The sequence below is a fragment of the Ranitomeya imitator genome, chromosome 4 (genome assembly GCF_032444005.1).
Source record: "Ranitomeya imitator isolate aRanImi1 chromosome 4, aRanImi1.pri, whole genome shotgun sequence".
NCBI classification, from domain to species: Eukaryota; Metazoa; Chordata; class Amphibia; order Anura; family Dendrobatidae; genus Ranitomeya; species Ranitomeya imitator.
Genome location: NC_091285.1, coordinates 463,706,360 through 463,723,365, shown reverse-complemented (window position 1 = coordinate 463,723,365; position 17,006 = coordinate 463,706,360). Strand labels below are relative to the sequence as shown.

The window sequence follows — 17,006 nt, the reverse complement described above, 5'->3', positions numbered from 1 at the left end:
CAATCTGCTCCAAAATGTCTACAAAACTGCTTCAGGAAAAGAAGACTCCTCCTAAAACTCCCCCCAAAATGGGAGTGTTCCCTACAGCTGTTTCCACTTGAAAAACTACAGATTTTTTGTTCCCCTCAAAAAAGCCTGTGGTTCACAGAAAACAAAATCTTCTGGATCACATTTGTGAGCAGTTAGATTTTTGGAAACCTAAAAGTACATGGTCTCCTGTGAAATTTGGGTGTGAATAAAACACCGGGTATGGAATAAATCAACCAACAAATCAAGATGAGGTCAGGTATGTACAAGCATGGGGTTTCTTATCGATTCTGATTATTGCTCCATTTTTGTGATTTTATTAAATGAACTTGTTCTAGTATTGTTACTATCACTATGGCTCTGGTACTATCACTATGAGAGAACGGGGGAAAATCTAAGGCAAATGTAGGTTAAGGTAGGTCTGGTATTCCAAACTGTTATTTTTTGTCTCAAGCATTTCACATAATAAACCCCCATACCTGTATAGAAAAACACTCATTCAAGTAGAAGTCGGGTAATTGTGTAACATGTCTCTTAATAAAATCAGCTAAGATTTATCGGAAAATCTGTAACTATTTGTCTTCTTGTTTTTATTGGTAATCCACATTAAAAGACATTTTCCCAAAGTCAAAGATTATCCCATATCCATATACAAGAACAGAAGATAAATTACTAGCTGCTGGGGAGGGAGGTCCGACCCTAGGACCCCCAACTGTGAAAACCCAGTTCAGGCTGGCAGTCTTGGGATCACTGAGGGTCCAAGTGGTTGGACCCTCATGGATAGGGGATAACTTTAGACTGTGAGAATGCCCCTTACATTTGCTATAGTAGACGTCCATTTCACTTCTGCGCGACTATCTGTATAGTCTTAGTGATGGCGTAGTCAGAGCTGTGGAGTCGGAGCCCATTTTGGTGTAGTCGGAGTCATGGAAATTGAGGAGTCGGAGGTTTGGCTTACCGACTCCACAGCCCTGGCAGAGCTGCGGAGTCGGAGCCCATTTTGGTGTAGTAGGAGTCATGGAAATTGAGGAGTTGGAGGTTTGGCTTACTGACTCCACAGCACTGGCAGAGCTGTGGAGTCGGAGCCCATTTTGGTGGAGTCGGAGTCATGGAAATTGAGGAGTTGGAGGTTTGGCTTACTGACTCCACAGCACTGGCAGAGCTGTGGAGTCGGAGCCCATTTTGGTGGAGTCGGAGTCATGGAAATTGAGGAGTTGGAGGTTTGGCTTACTGACTCCACAGCACTGGCAGAGCTGTGGAGTCGGAGCCCATTTTGGTGGAGTCGGAGTCATGGAAATTGAGGAGTTGGAGGTTTGGCTTACTGACTCCACAGCACTGGCAGAGCTGTGGAGTCGGAGCCCATTTTGGTGGAGTCGGAGTCATGGAAATTGAGGAGTTGGAGGTTTGGCTTACCGACTCCACAGCCCTGGTAGTAATATGTACAGGAATGGTGAAATGAACATTTTGTATACAATACAATGCTGAGATTGATAATGTGTTCCCTGCACCCAATACACAAATCACAAACAGATCATCCAACAATAAGACATTAAGGCTCTACGCATTTCACGTGATCTATAGATTTTTTCTTTATACTTTTCTACCACATTATAAAACAAACATAAAGTGAGATCATGATTTGTTAGACTACAGAGTGGTAAAATGCAACGGGAAAATGGAAACCAGAGAAGTAAAAGTGTGGCTTCATAGATCCTGCTACAAAACCATATTGCAGTTTACTGTTGTACAGATATGTATAGATTTATATAGATTTATATATATATTTATATAGAAACACACAAACACACTCAAAAGCCCAAAGTGCAATACCGATTAGTAGTGAAGCTGAAGCAGTTAAATGCATATAAACCATTCGATACAAGAGTAATCAGCCCGAGGCTAATCTGTAGGGCCCGAGCTACACAACGTGGTTGCGGGAGGTTGGGGGTCTAGACGTTTATATTAGTGATGAGCGAACGTGCTGGGATAAAGTGTTATCGGAGGATGCTCTGGTGCTAACAGAGTGTCTTCAGCATGCTCGAAAAATATGTTGGAGTCCCCGAGGCTGCATGTCTCATGGCTGTTCAACAGGCACAAGTCATGCAGGCACCAGAACTCGAACACATTTTTCAAGCACGCCGTAGACACTCTGTTAGCACCAGAGCTTGCTCAGATAACACCTTATCCTAGCACGTTCGCTCATCACTAGTTTACCTCCAACCACTTGCATGTGATAGTTCAGCCATCACAATTCAGACCTACAGATGGGATGCCCCTCTGTGCCGGAGCATTACCAGATGCCACCTGATGCCATGAAAACATGTAGCCTGGGCTTAATCCAAATAATGATGCTGGCCTGGTCTAAGAAAGCACTGCCTGCATCAGGACGCAGAGGCATCATATAAGTGCTGCCTTCCCAGACATTTGATTACACTTGTGAGTAAGCAGCACTGCTTTGTGAGACAATCTCATATATATCAGGTTCTGTGTCATTTCTAAACGAATGGAATATACAGAAATCAATCTTAATCATAACAGCATCGGACAGCTCAAAAAAAAAAAATCAGACTTCTACCTTGTCGCCACATTTGTTGGACTGATAGGACTGGTTACTAAGGACTTGATCACACTTAGTATTTTTGCTATTTTTTTAGTGCAGAAAAAACACAGCGGGTTACCGTAGCTTAAAAATGAATGAATGATAAAAATCTCATTCCCAAGGTGCGTTTGAATGAATGATAAAAATCTCATTCCCAAGGTGCGTTTTTTTCCTTGTCTTTTGCTTTTTTTCGTTTAACCGGAGCGTGCCAAGAGTTTTTGCTGTGCTTTTTTTTACCCATTTAATTGAATGCATAAAAAATGCATCAAAATCTCATCACTGCATGAAAAAAGCATCAGGAACGCTTGTAATGCGCGCAGTTTTTCATGAAAAAAAAAAACACTGCAAAAAAGCACTATGTGCACAAACCCTTAAGGGAACTCACTGAGCGCAGTGTTAAGTAGTAACAGTCACTCAGATTTTAGCCCTGTGTCACTCATGTGCTAATTTTAGTAGTTTTAAGTGGAGCAGATTACTCCGTAATCCTTGCCATGTGTGGCCAGATACTCTCATGAATAAGCATGACTCTGCTCTGGCACTTCACGTGTTAAAGAGTAGCTGCTCTTAAACTACTTAAAGGGAATCTGTTGGCAGATACTTGCTAACTAATCTGAGAGCAGTATAACGTAGGAGCAGAGACCCTGATGGCAGCAATGTGTCACTTACTAGGCAGTGTTTTGCTGTTTCAATAAAATCAGCGAGAGATTACATCTAGAGGACTAGGTGTCTCGTGCCTCCTAGTCCAACCATGGCCTCACCACTGATTAGCAGCTTACTGTCAATACAATGTACACCAAAAGCTGCCAATCAGTTGTGTAGGCCAAGTTACATATGGCCCAGCATTCTCAATCTGCAACAGAGAAGACTTCTATTACAACTGCTGCACTCAGTAAATGAAGTGGAATCAGGGTCTCTGGAATCTGTGGGCATAAAATGACTGTTCAAACCAAGCATAGGTGATCAGTGCTCCCCTGACATGGCCGAGCAGTTCAGTGCATCCTTCCCACCTGCTTGTTTTCTATCTATAGCCACTCATCTATGGCAGGGGTCCCCAACTCCAGTCCTCAAGGCCCACCAACAGGTCATGTTTTCAGGATTTCCTCTGCATTGCACAGGTGATGCAATTATTACCTGGGCAAGACTAAGGAAATCCTGAAAACATGACATGTTGGTGGGCCTTGAGGACTGGAGTTGGGGACCCCTGATCTATGGCTCCTGTAAAGTCAGAACTGTCAATCAAGGTAAAAGTGGGCGGAGGTAGATGAAAAACAAATAGGTAGAAGTTTCTTTAAACTATTTGGCTATGCCACGGGTGCAACGAGCATCTGCTTGGTCTGAACAGTCATTTTATGCTGACAGACTCATTTTAACACTAATACATAAGTGACAGATCACTGAAATCAGATAGTCGCTTTTTTATGCTGCTAGAATTAAGGGGTCCGCTTAAAAACAAAATTCTGTCACATTGTGATTTTGCAGCTGACTAGTACATTGACTTTTCTTTCTGATTTTAAAGTTTCCAGAGGTATTTTATGTAACAACTACTCATTAAGCATTGTACAATGAAAACTTATTCACTGTCTAATATCCTTTGTTTTTCTAGTTGTCACCATTTTCAAGATTTTTGTTTGCATGGGGTGAATGGAATCACTGTTTACATGAAGAGGCTGAAAACTTGTCCAGTCCTTTTTTGTTCTCTGCCGTCCAGACAATCGTGTATGAAGACCCCCATACACATCAGACCTATGTTGGCCCAACCCACTGATATCAACAGGATCGGGCAGCACTGTAACGTGCATGGGGGGGCCGGCAGACTGCTTGTCAGGTCTGAATCTGAAATGCCAGTTATATTGCTTCCCTGGGGATAAGCTGTCGACAGAGATTTCTGGCAGTGGGTTTCTCATAGAGAACACAGGAGCTCAGCCAAATGAGCGCTCCTGTGTAAGGGAGAGGCAGCCGAGCATCATTTGACAAACAGCCATTTACATGTATGGCGGCTTTAGGCTATGTGCCCACGTTGCGGATTTTTCCGCACTGTTTTTGCAAAATCCGCAGGTAAAATGCACTTCGTTTTATCTGCGGATTTACCGCGGATTTGTTGTGTTTTTTGTGCGGATTACACCTGCGGATTCCTATTGAGGAGCAGGTGTAAAACGCTGCGGAATCCGCATCCGACACGGTATTTTCCGCACCATGTGCACTGCGGATTTGGTTTTCCATAGGTTTACGTGGTACTGTAAACCGCATGGAAAACAGCTGCGAATCCACAGCGGCCAATCCACTGCGGATCCGCAGCCAAATCCGCAACGTGTGCACATAGCCTTACGCTAAGCACAACGGAGGCACAAGTGTGTTTCCAGTATAGGGATCTAGGCTTATAGCCATTACCCTGTAACAAGCCGCAACTGTGTGAAACTAAGTCTGGCTGGATGGTACTTCTCTGCGTGTAAGTGATAAGGTTTCCATTTACTGACTGCAAGCAGAAATCTTAAAATGGTGATACACTGAAGCACAAAGTGAACTAGCGAGTTGAAAACTTGACTGTTTTATTCAAATAACTTTGGGCAACATCTTTATTTTTTATATCTGAAATACAGTGGAACCTCCCCGAGAGACCAAATTTTCAGTTTCCTTATATATTTTGCATACAGACCATCTACTTTCACGAAACTGGGGCTCTAGAAGACCATATTTAGATGCAATTCACCAGTATACAGTGACTTTGGTGCCAATGCTGTCTGAATGGTTTTATATTAGGTAGTGAAATCATCATAAACCTAAAACACTGGCAAAGTGTCAAAAGGCCAAAATCTATTGCATTTGTTATCACACACAAGTCGCAATGGGGGAATACATTATTTTCATGGATGAATTGTCTCAAAAACTAGAACCAATTCAGCAAAAAAGTAATGGTATTTTTTTAATCCACCACCCTCAAAATACCCTAAATCCATTCCAAAAACCTTGGCACCCAATTTTTTTTTTTTTTAGAACTGTTTTATGGATGGTTGTCGCAAAAAGATTTCACTGTATTTATAACAATGTGAAAAAGGGTTAAAAAAATATGGGGAAAAAGAAAGGCTATTTCCAGCTTCTCATTTGATAAAATATTTTTCCAAGTTTATTAAAAAAAAAAAAAAGATAAAAAATCCATGCGGATACATGCAGGGGACGTGTTTCGAATGCCTTGAGGAAGGACAATGTTTGCATTCGAAACGCGTTGCCATGTTGTTTTCCTGTCCCCTGCTGGTAGCCACATGGATTTTTTAATCTTTTTTTTTAATAAAATATTTTAATCAAACAGAAAGCTGGAAATACCCGTTCTTTTCCTCCACTACGCCTGTCAGAGCGCTATTCCTTGCCTACTGGACATATTGCGGGTGAGCTGGTTTTCTATATATAAAAAAAAAATAGCGGTGTATGATCGGGAGGATCATACACAAATCCACAAGTGCGGTACTGCCAATAACTCAGCTGACGGCCGGCCACTGTGGCGTGCCCACTGGCAGTGCTGCTTTCTCAGGCACTTATCACTAGTGACTTGGTAAGAGGCTCTATTTCTTTATGACCTGATGAGAAAAAAAAAAGTGCACGGAATCTATGTAAGAAACTGTAAAACATAATGCTCCTGTCGAGATTACAGTACAGCCCTTGAGCATTAAAATTCATTTTTTTGTAGAAAATATTCAAACAAGACCGATAACTACACACTGAACGAAATCCTCCACACAGGACACATATGTGTGTAAGGTGCGGACAGGACTAGGAGTGACATACACAGAACGGCGAGGTCGGACAAAAGCAGAATTACCACAGCACAAAATGGGCACGGTATCCGACGACTGGCACTTCCCATTTGTGCACATAAGAAATTAAAATCTGAGTGCAAAAAAAAAGAAAGAAAGTAGGACCTCACACAGTATAAGGCTGCAGTAAGGGTGTGACTTCATTGTACTCTTAAAACCAATGGACAATCCCTGAGAGGGGGCAATATTGAAGAAGAGGTGAGAGTCAACATTGTAGAACGGCAAGCTGTGAACCAACGCTCTTGTGCAAGTATTCGGAGTCCTGAGGTGAAGAGAATCATTTCATATTCCATTCTTTGTCCTTTTGGAAGAATATATTCAGCTTTTGATGAATTTCAGACAAACATGAGAGATAGCAGATAAGAACGTGGGTTGTAAGAAATGGGCTTTGGAGATATTCCACGTAGAAAAAAAAGAAAAAAAAAAAAAGAGTATAGGACTAGTACAGAGACTCATAGCGGCGGACACAGAGAAGGTAAGAGATTATAGGTTCATAGAGATACGAATATAGTATAGAAAATTTCTGGAAATCTGGAGGTAGACAACTGAGGAAGTACTGAATTCTGAAGATCCAGGACAGAGTAACCTGTATAATTCTGGAGATCCAAAACAGATTTGTTAAGAGAATTTTGGAAATCCAATAGAAAGGCAGCCAAGAATGTTTGGAAAGGTAAGAGTAAGGAAATTTGGAAGTTTATCCTTAGATTGGTAGCTGGGGTTTGTTCTAGTCATCTCAAATAAGCCATCTTCAAACCACTTATAAATGGACAAACACAAAATAATAATACAAAAAAAAAACTTAAATGTTGGTAAGAAAAAGTTCATTTCCCAAAGTGTTTTACATTAGCAGAAGGAAAGTGCTAATGTCCAGTGCAAGTAGTTTTAAGGGGAGCTTGCTGGGCTTATAGCAGGGCTGGATGCATCAGAGCGGCTGTAGTCGCTGACTGAGCCATTTCTGGAGCTGACGCCACCTCGCCCTTTAAGCATGCTGGGTTGGAAGTTGGCATGGCGCCGGGCATGCTTAGTCAGGTGGTCACTGCGCATAAAGCGCTTTTCACAGATCGGACAGCCGAACTTCTTCTCTCCGGTGTGAGTGCGGTAGTGTCTGGCGAGTTCATCTGACCTGGCAAATTTCTTGTTGCACTCATCCCAGCTGCACTCAAAAGGCCTTTCACCTGAGGAAACAAGGAGTAAGGACGTCATTACTATAAGGAAACACGATCAGGCTCATGCTACATACTGAGAAGCAAAATCGCACATTACACATTCAACTGAATTCCCAAAATTCTGATCAGTCATCACCAGTGAAGACAATGCAACCAACTAATGTATCAGATATGATCAGTGTACAGACTGCTAACTACCCTTTAATAAAGGGTTCATACTGCTCAGAGCGTGGCATACAGAGAGTACTAGTGATGAGCAAGTGTGCTCGTTATTCGAGATTTGTGAGCATACTCTGGTGGTCTCCGAGTATTTTGGGCGTGCTCGTAAATTATGTTTGAGTCCTCGCAGCTGCATGATTTGTGGCTGCTAGACAGCCTGAACACATGTGGGGATTCCCTAACAAACAGGCAACCCCTGCATGTGTTCAGGCTGTCAAGCAGCCACAAATCATGCAGCTGCGAGGACTCAAACATAATTTACGAGCATGCTCGTAAAACTCGAGCAGCGAGCACACTCGCTCATCACTAGAGAGCACAAAGAGTAGCAATATTTACCCTAGTGATCCCTGTCACTTCCCGATCCTCTGCTGTTCTCTAATTTCTGCTGCAGAGGACATTCCATTACAGGGACATGTGACTGCTGCAGCCAATCACTGCTTACAGCGGTGACCCACCACAGGCAATGCTTGGCTGCAGTAATCACATGTCCCTGTGATGGGACTTTATGGCTACAATATGAAATGAAGACCGGCAGGGGACTGGTCTGTACTGGAACTGGGGGCAGGTGATTAGTAAAGTGAGTATTGCTTCTTTTTATTCTTTACACAGTCTATGAATTTTACAAAAATATCTCTCCACAGACAACCCCTGTACAGGTTATATCTGGGGGTTGTAAAAGTAATTTTGACAATTGTTCCATACAGTGGAATAATGATTGTTGAAATCCATTTACACAATGCAGAAACAAACCCATGGAATAGATTTCTCAATCTCATACATTTCTACAATAAATCTTCCATGTACAAATTTACCCTTAAAGAGGGTTTGGAAGTTATCCCATATCCAGGAGAGAGTAGATAACGTCCTGATCACTGTGACCCCCACAATCCTGGTAACGCCATGTAAATGGAGTGAGTCGATCATTCGCACTGCCGCTTCATGCATTCTTAATGGGACAGTTGGCAATAGGACTGCTGATTTTTGATACTCCCATAAGAAGAAGCAGCAGTGTGCATGATTGACCACCACACCATTTACACAGGGAAGTGCCCCAGATATTGGGATTGGTGATTGGTGAGGGTCCCAATGGTCAGACCCTCAGTGATGGAGAAGTTATCCCTTCTCCCATGGACACAGGAATAACTTCCAAACTTGAGAGAATACCCATTTAAGTGGAATAGATTAATTTTACTCACAGTAATAAAACTGTGAATGATTTGTAACGGATTCCGATGCCGATTGGATTCACACGGCACAGTTTTATATCAAAACACCATGTAGTTTATTGTCCGTCATAAAAACATTCTTTCTGCAGCATGAATAGATAACATATATGTAGCAGCCTCACCAACCTCATTATTCCCAGCAGCAGCTCACACTAGTATTCAATGTGTTCACCAAACAAACACCTCTCTGGCTCCAGCACAAATCTCTAACCAGCAGCTCTGCCTTTCTCCAGTTCCAACACACTCCACACTGCTGAGCTATCCCAGCTGCTGTTATTAGGCCTGTAAACCTCAGACGGGATCATAGGGTCGACTTTCCCCAGTCGGGTTCTTTTGCTTACTCAAAAAATACTCCAAAATCCAGTTACATTACACCCTCTCAGTAACCTAGTGTTACTGTACAGCTCACATTACTGACACATATCTGCCATCCAGGACTTTACCTCCTGCTTTCCTACAGATTATATTTTCTATAATAATTTTTTGAACATGAAGAAAAGCTGTGCCACAAGTGACCTACTGTGAACATATCGTAGCACTTTACTATGTCATCATTTATTATAGTCATAGTCTAAATAACTGATGATTTGCCGTATTTTTAACTTTGGCGCTCATGCCATGCCACAAATGAACACGAACACACCTTAAGCAAACAACCTCGTCTGCTGACAGCACATTTTGCCCTTTCTAATGACCATGAATAAATCTCTTGATATAACACCTAAGCAAACACATTATGCAGTCTTGGGTAACTCCTATCCGGTTCTGTTCAGTTACATTTGTAAACATAGGTGAGATGCCAAGAAAGCAGATTATTAGGTGGCATTTAAGAAATACGGTCAGTCAGATTCTCTGCATTCAATGTACCCGTGTGACTTCCTATAATGGTACAGATACTGCTTCTAAAAAAGGATGTGGTTTCAGTTTACTATCAAAGTTTTCTCTAAGTTTCCCCATATCATTAACTGTAATTGCTACTATTGAAAAGAATCCAAAATGTAGAAATGCCACTTACAAGCAATAAGCTTGAAATACTGCTAGTATATTTTACATCAGTGTTTGTATGTCAAAGCCAGGAGTGGAACAGAGAAAAACTATAATTGAAAGATGGACGCCTGTTCTGTGTTTTGGAAACCTACAAATCCTGATGAAATTCTGATCCAAAAATACTGACTTGTGAATGGGGCCTCAAATGCTGATCAGACTGAATCCTGAGTGCAGAAAAGTGTCCAAATAGACCTGAAATAGAAGTCCATCCGGATAGCACCCACAGCCTTGGGGCAAAAAAAGAGAAAAATGAAAAAAATAAATAAAAGTTTATACAAAATTGTCTCTCTCATATAGATAAGTTGGCGGAAGGCTGTCATGCAGTACTGCTGCGGTCCCTGATTACGGAGGAGAATGTTAAATTCAGACCAAAGTCCTAATTCCTGCACACCGCATATAATAGGGCGCGAGGTAGGCAACGTGCAGGACATGCTCCAAGACACAGCTGTTGCACCCGCCAACTAAACTGCCAGATTTTGCTACTAAAGCGGAGTTGGCGGAAGTCGGAGACCATGTCAATTAGCGAGAACGCAGCTGTTTCTACCATCAATTCCAGTAGCCGTTCAGAGGCCATGAAATATACATTAAATGGTATTCATGCATATTCCATTATCCATGTGATATAATGATGCCATAACTGTGTCAAGAAGATTTAGTTGCTGGACAAGCTCACGGTGGCTACGATACAGTGATATCATTTCTACCCGAAACTCCTTGGCAGCAGTAAAGGCTTGGCAACTTAATTAGTTCTGCTCCGGCTTTAGGCAACGTAGGAGACAATCGCTCCTTATTTGGGAGATTTGCTGCTGCAATTATGTATCAACATGATCACTTGTTATGTCTATAGGGCTGGGGCATACTCTGTAAATGCACAGCTGGTAAAGCAATATTACAACAATTTCATGAAAATCTTAGCAAGGTTTTTCATGCAACCGGCGGGCTTCTAGGTTGTACTGGAGAAAACTACATAGAAATTGACAAATGTCTATAAAATGTGTTAGTTTAGTGGATCTACAGCTAACGATCATTGTGACAGCAAATAAGACTCGTGATGTAAAGTAGAATATTTTCATTCAAAGGCAACAATCACAGATCCCAAAATATTGAGGATTCAAAACAAAGCTTAAGGCCAGTTTTACATATCCGTGAAAAGCAGACCATTTTCACATCGGAAAACCAGCCAGACCGATGCGTTTCCCGACTTAAAGGGAACCTATCACCAGGTTTTCCCATATAGAGTGCAGCCAGCGCCTAGAAGCCCTCTGTTACAGCATTCTAGAATGCTGCATGAAAGTCCCCAATGCGGTGTTAACACGGTCAGTATTCGGTCAGTATTTTACATCAGTACTTGTAAGCCAAAACCAGGAGTGGAACAACCGGAGGAAGAGTATAACAGAAGCACGTCAGCACTTCTGTATTTTTGACCCACAGCTTTTATTATACTCACCTATGCTGCCGCGGTCGGGTCCGATGGGCATCGCTGGTCTTGATCCGCCGCCTCCTCTCTTCTTATGATTGGCATCTTCCTTCTTGCTTTGTGTGGAATACGCGTCCTACATCATCCACAGTCTTCCATCATGCTCCTGCCGAGGGAACAGTACTGTAGTGCGCATGCACCGCTCTTTGTCCTTTCCTCGTGTACACTCATTACAGTACTTTGCTGTGTACTTGGCACCTGTGCAGGAGCATGATGGAGGACACTGTGGATGACATAGGACATATCATATACATAAAGCAAGAGCGCGATTACAAGAAGAGAGGAGGCGCCGAATCAGGACCAGCAAAGCCCATTAGACAGGACCATGCTGTAGGTGAGTGGAATAGAGAATATTTTGTGTGTTATGAAAAGTGGATTGGGGACATATATACAGAATTTGAAAATGCTGTCAATGTTTGTGTACAGCTGCTGGCTGTACTTTATGTGGGGAAAACCTGGTTCCCGTTAAGCTCATGGCTTTACATATGCCTATGAAGCAGTGCACTTAGGTTTGGCTGGTTCTACTAATGAGAGAACGATACACCGATGTGTGAAACTGGCCTAATTTAAAGCTGCAAATTTTGTTATCCAGGACTATTGTATGTTTCTCTAATGGTCCAAAGTTCTTACAGGCGTGTAGTTGCTAATTACCTGCCTGTTGTGCCCCGTGCCGTTCTCTGCCGGCTCAGAGCGGTTATGGACCACTTGCCGGTAATTCTGCAGTTTCCATTGATGCCACGTTGACAGAGCAGCTGCTTCTCCTCCACTCTGCTCTGTTGACAGGGCCTGACTGCCGACGTCATGCTGAATGAAAGGTAGCTGGTTAAAATATCCAAATTCGGAATGTTCCTTTAAAAGGAACTTGCCAGCGGGTTTTTGCTAGTAATTAGAGGACAGCATAATGTAGCAGTTGAAACACAGATTTCAGCAGTGTCATTTATTAGGCTTTGTGCTGCTGTCTCCATACAATCAAGGTTTTATCACCAGGACATTATCACTGCCAGGACTAGTGCTCATGTGAGCAGTTGTCCAACCCCACCCCCTCCTCTGATAAGCACCTCACTGTCTATAGACAATGCACATAAGGAGCCTGGTGTGGGCAGGGTTAGCTTTTCTGCTGTTACATGCTACATCTAAAAACTCTGATTGTGCTACAACTGCTGCACCCAGTAAACTAAGTGATACATCGCTGGAATCAGGGTCTATTTTCCTACATTACGCTGCTGTCATGTGAGGTAGCAAAAACCTGCTGACAGATTCCCCTTAAATTAGTGCTTTCCATCCATATGAATGTGGACATTGTAATGAGCTACCACAATTTGTCACCTTATGGCTACAATGATTATCAGCAGATCATTGAATCCAGCTCCACTGTATTACATAAAAGTGGAAGAATAAACGCTGCCCCTATTTGACACCAAGTCAGCACATTTTTTAAATAATTCAGTCCACGTGTAACTTCAGACTGTGTAAAATGTCGGTATACCCCTCACCATTTCAAGTGGCTAGAAAGGATACTTCTAGTGTATCAGGCACCGGGTGAGTCTTGGCAGACATTCAGATGTGAGATAATATGAAATCAATCTCCTATTATAACTGCGAGGAGAACTCAGCAATTTATCAGGGAGCGGATTATACTGGAATTTCTACTTTATAGAACAGCAGTTGTAGCCCTGACAGATTTTTAGCTAATGTCTATTTAAAGAATACTAAAAATTTGGGTGCAATGTTTACATAAACGCACCAAGTTTTCTAAAGGGGTTGTTAAAATTTAGATATTACCGTGGTTGTTCAGTACTGTACAGGCCCTTCTCAATAGCACCTGCCTTACCTCCAGGACCAGTGGTAAAGCGACACTGATATTTCACGTGGCTGCTGCAGTCAGTCAGCGGTAACTGATTGGCTGCAGTGGTCAAGTGACATAACATGGAGACACAGGAGGGAGACTGCCGGAGTGACGCTAGTCCAGTAAGTATGTATATTTTTATTTTGTTCTGCAGGATGGTGGTATTGACAATGATTTGTCCAGTAATGGACAACCCCTTTAAATGGAATCAGACAGAAGATACGACAGTGCCCTATCCAGGGGCAGCATGTACCAGGCACTGGCTGTACGATCTCGGTTTCAGCATTTCAGAGAAAAACATTGTTTTAAAGCCCACTGGGTACAAAGCTGCTCTGGAGACTAGTCAGGTAGGCGGGTCCCCAGCGGCTTCTCCACGCCCACTGCCCTGAAGAGACAGGTCCCTCCCTATACGCACAGGCAGGGAGAAAAGCCGCCAAGTAACACATCTGTCTGACTAGTCTCCAGTGCAGCTCGGTCCGCAGCGCTTTTAAAGTCTGTTTTTTTTCTATGGGTCAAACATGCCTGGCTGAGATCGTACAGTGAGTTCCTGACACACATGCTGCCCTTGGATAGGACGCATGTATAAGCTGTCAGGTTCACTTTAAGGACGGAGTCCAAAATTTCTGTTTGGAAGCTGTGAAATCTTTTGACTCCCTTAATGCAGCTACATGTATAGAAGAAATAACATCAGGGATTGTTTAAAAGTATCCTGTTTATTTAAGAGCATACTGTAGTGCAGCGATATCCAAACTTTTTCCTTATACCCAAAGCCATTTATAAGAAACTAATAATAATAATAATCTTTATTTTTATACAGCGCTAACATATTCTGCAGCGCTTTACAGTTTGCACACATTATCGTCGCTGTCCCCGTTGGGGCTCACAATCTAAAATCCCTATCAGTATGTCTTTGCAGTGTGGGAGGAAACCAGAGTACCCGGAGGAAACCCACGCAAACATGGGGAGAACAAACAACTCCTTGCACTAAAAAGTTTTGTTGCCACCCCCCCGATGCCTGTAATCTAGTAGGAGTTAATATCTAATAAAGCTAAGTGAAAAAAAAACTGTAATACAAATTTTACATTTATTACAGCCTATCTATGAAATAAAACAAGATAATTTTCATGATAAAAAATAAATAATATATTACAAGAAAACAAAAACCCTACAGACTTAAGTTAAAACCTGAGAAATCAATTAAACTGGTTTAGTGTTAAAAGTAAACGGTATATTATTATTATTTTATTATTATTATTTATTATTATAGCGCCATTTATTCCATGGCGCTTTACATGTGAGGAGGGGTATACATAATAAAACAAGTACAATAATCTTGAAAAATACAAGTCACAACTGGTACAGGAGGAGAGAGGACCCTGCCCGCGAGGGCTCACAATCTACAAGGGATGGGTGAGGATACAGTAGGTGAGGGTAGAGCTGGCCGTGCAGCGGTTTGGTCAATCGGTGGTTACTGCAGGTTGTAGGCAGATGCAAATACATTTTTTTATGTATTTGCATCTGAAAAAAAATCGTATGTATGTCACACAGCCTTCATGTATGATCTTTTATATCTAAATATCTGAAAAATTAAAAAAAGTGTTGAAAAAATGTTAAAATAACACACAAAACATAATGCATCAGTGACGACTAATGTTGAAACCTGCGAGTTATCACATAATTGGGTAACTAATTAAAAATTCACCGAACGATTGATCCAAAATTTTGTCTAAGGAAACAACAAGCACTGATACGGTCTCCTAAATCTTATGCTGAAAGCTGTGGGCCAACAAGAGCAGTGAAGACATGGAGCTGGCGCGTTTTAGGCTGTTAAGTGCCATGCTGCTCACATGAAGCATGTGGTATTTTTATTGCACTTTTTATGCTTGTGGAGCAGTGATTGATGTTCTTCACACACTTGCTTCATTTATGGAATGCTTTATTGTGGAGCTAAGCAGACATCATGTGCCTTGTGCACTGCAAATAATCTCAGGCTTACGGGGAACTCTATTAATAAGTATATAAAAAAAATGTAAAAAGTCATCGTCACAGGGACCCAAATCTCCGGGTGAAAAGTAAGTTTTCTTTATTGGTTAGCAGTCTGCACACGAAAGAACTTGTGCAGACAAGAGCCTGAGCCACAGGGAAGACATTACACAACACAGGGGACTACGTTACCAACCGCGCGAGTACGTCACAGTAAGCACATTGGTAACGACCTCAGCATGTGTCTTTATACTTCCCCTCGTTCAGATGTTAGAGACATGTACATGAAAAGTACGGTACTTCTAGATCTTACTTTTAAGAATTTATTACACAAAGTCTTAAAGGGGGTTATTCTCATGTTTGTAATGGGTTAACAACGCAAAGTGATTGTAAAAACAGGCAATTTTGCACTTTATTTCTAACTAAAAATTCTCCCTCTTCTCAAAAATGGAGGGATTTTTAACTGTATAACCCTTTGCCTCAGCAGTTGCTGGTTTCCTAGGGAAGGAGTCCACACTTGAAAGTTGTGTGCTATATAACTTGTAAGCGCTGCTCAAAGCTGTCGTGATCACTGGATCCAGCCAGCTTCAGACTCGCAGTGTTTTTTGAGGCCACGTACACATATTTTATGAGGTTTTTTTTTTACCTCAGTATGAGTCAAAACAAGGAGAGGAACATTCAGAGAAACAGTACAATAAAAAGACATCCCCACATCTGTATTTATCACCCTCTCCTGGTTTTGGCTTACAAATACTGAGGTAAAAAACTCACCCAATACTGAACATGTGCACAGCGGCAAATCTGTCTTGGCTAGCAGCAAGGAGTGAGTGCATTTCAGGCTAGCAGCTCAGCCATGCTGTTGGCCTAAATGATCAGTCTTCATGAGCACGCCATTCTCCCCGGGAAGCAGGAAGCTAGGTAGCAAAGGAGCGGTATGCTTCTGAAGAACAAACATGAGGCAACCCGATTAGAGTATGTGCAGACTATGCGGAATGGTGTACGGATTTTTCCGCACTGGTTATGGTAAATCCGCACTGCGGATTTTCTCCGGAATTACGGCGGTTTTTGTGCGGATTCCACCTGCGGTTTTACACCTGCGGATTCCTATTGAGGAGCGGTTGTAAACCGCTGTGGAATCCGCACAAAGAATTGACATGCTGCGGAATAAACAACGCTGCGTTTCCGCCAGCTTTTTTCCGCAGCATGTGCACTGCAGATTTTAGGTTTACATGGTACTGTAAACTCATGGAAAACTGCTGCGAATCCGCAGCGTGTGCACATGCCGTTTAGGCTCGCTGCACATTATTTCACTGCTTATGTAATCTACGGTAGTTTATTTACTCTATATTCTGTTTTTTTCCGGTTTAGGTATCTTGTCACCTGGATTTATCCACGTTACTTCATCTGAATCTTGACATTTACAGGGATACCTGATGTTTCATTACGGATTTTCTACTGGACAGATTACCCTGTTCACATTATCCTTTATCTGCATTAAGTGATGAGGTGTCTCTCACTTCTACCCAAGGTTGTAATGTAGTGGGTTTTTGTAATTTTACTTAGCAGTTGTGCCCCAGACGCCAATCATACCACCCACGGTGACAGGTTTC

General features: G+C 42.1%; 1 protein-coding gene across 1 annotated transcript in view; it reads right to left on the bottom strand.

Moving 5' to 3' along the window:
- Positions 1-2,203: 2,203 nt before the first annotated feature.
- KLF13 (KLF transcription factor 13) overlaps positions 2,204-17,006 on the bottom strand; it is a 135,654-nt gene continuing 120,851 nt past the window's right edge. Inside the window, exon 2 of the mRNA XM_069765824.1 lies at positions 2,204-7,607. Within this exon, the coding sequence (XP_069621925.1) occupies positions 7,315-7,607 (293 nt within the window). The 3' untranslated portion in view covers positions 2,204-7,314. The remainder of the gene's footprint in view (positions 7,608-17,006) is intronic.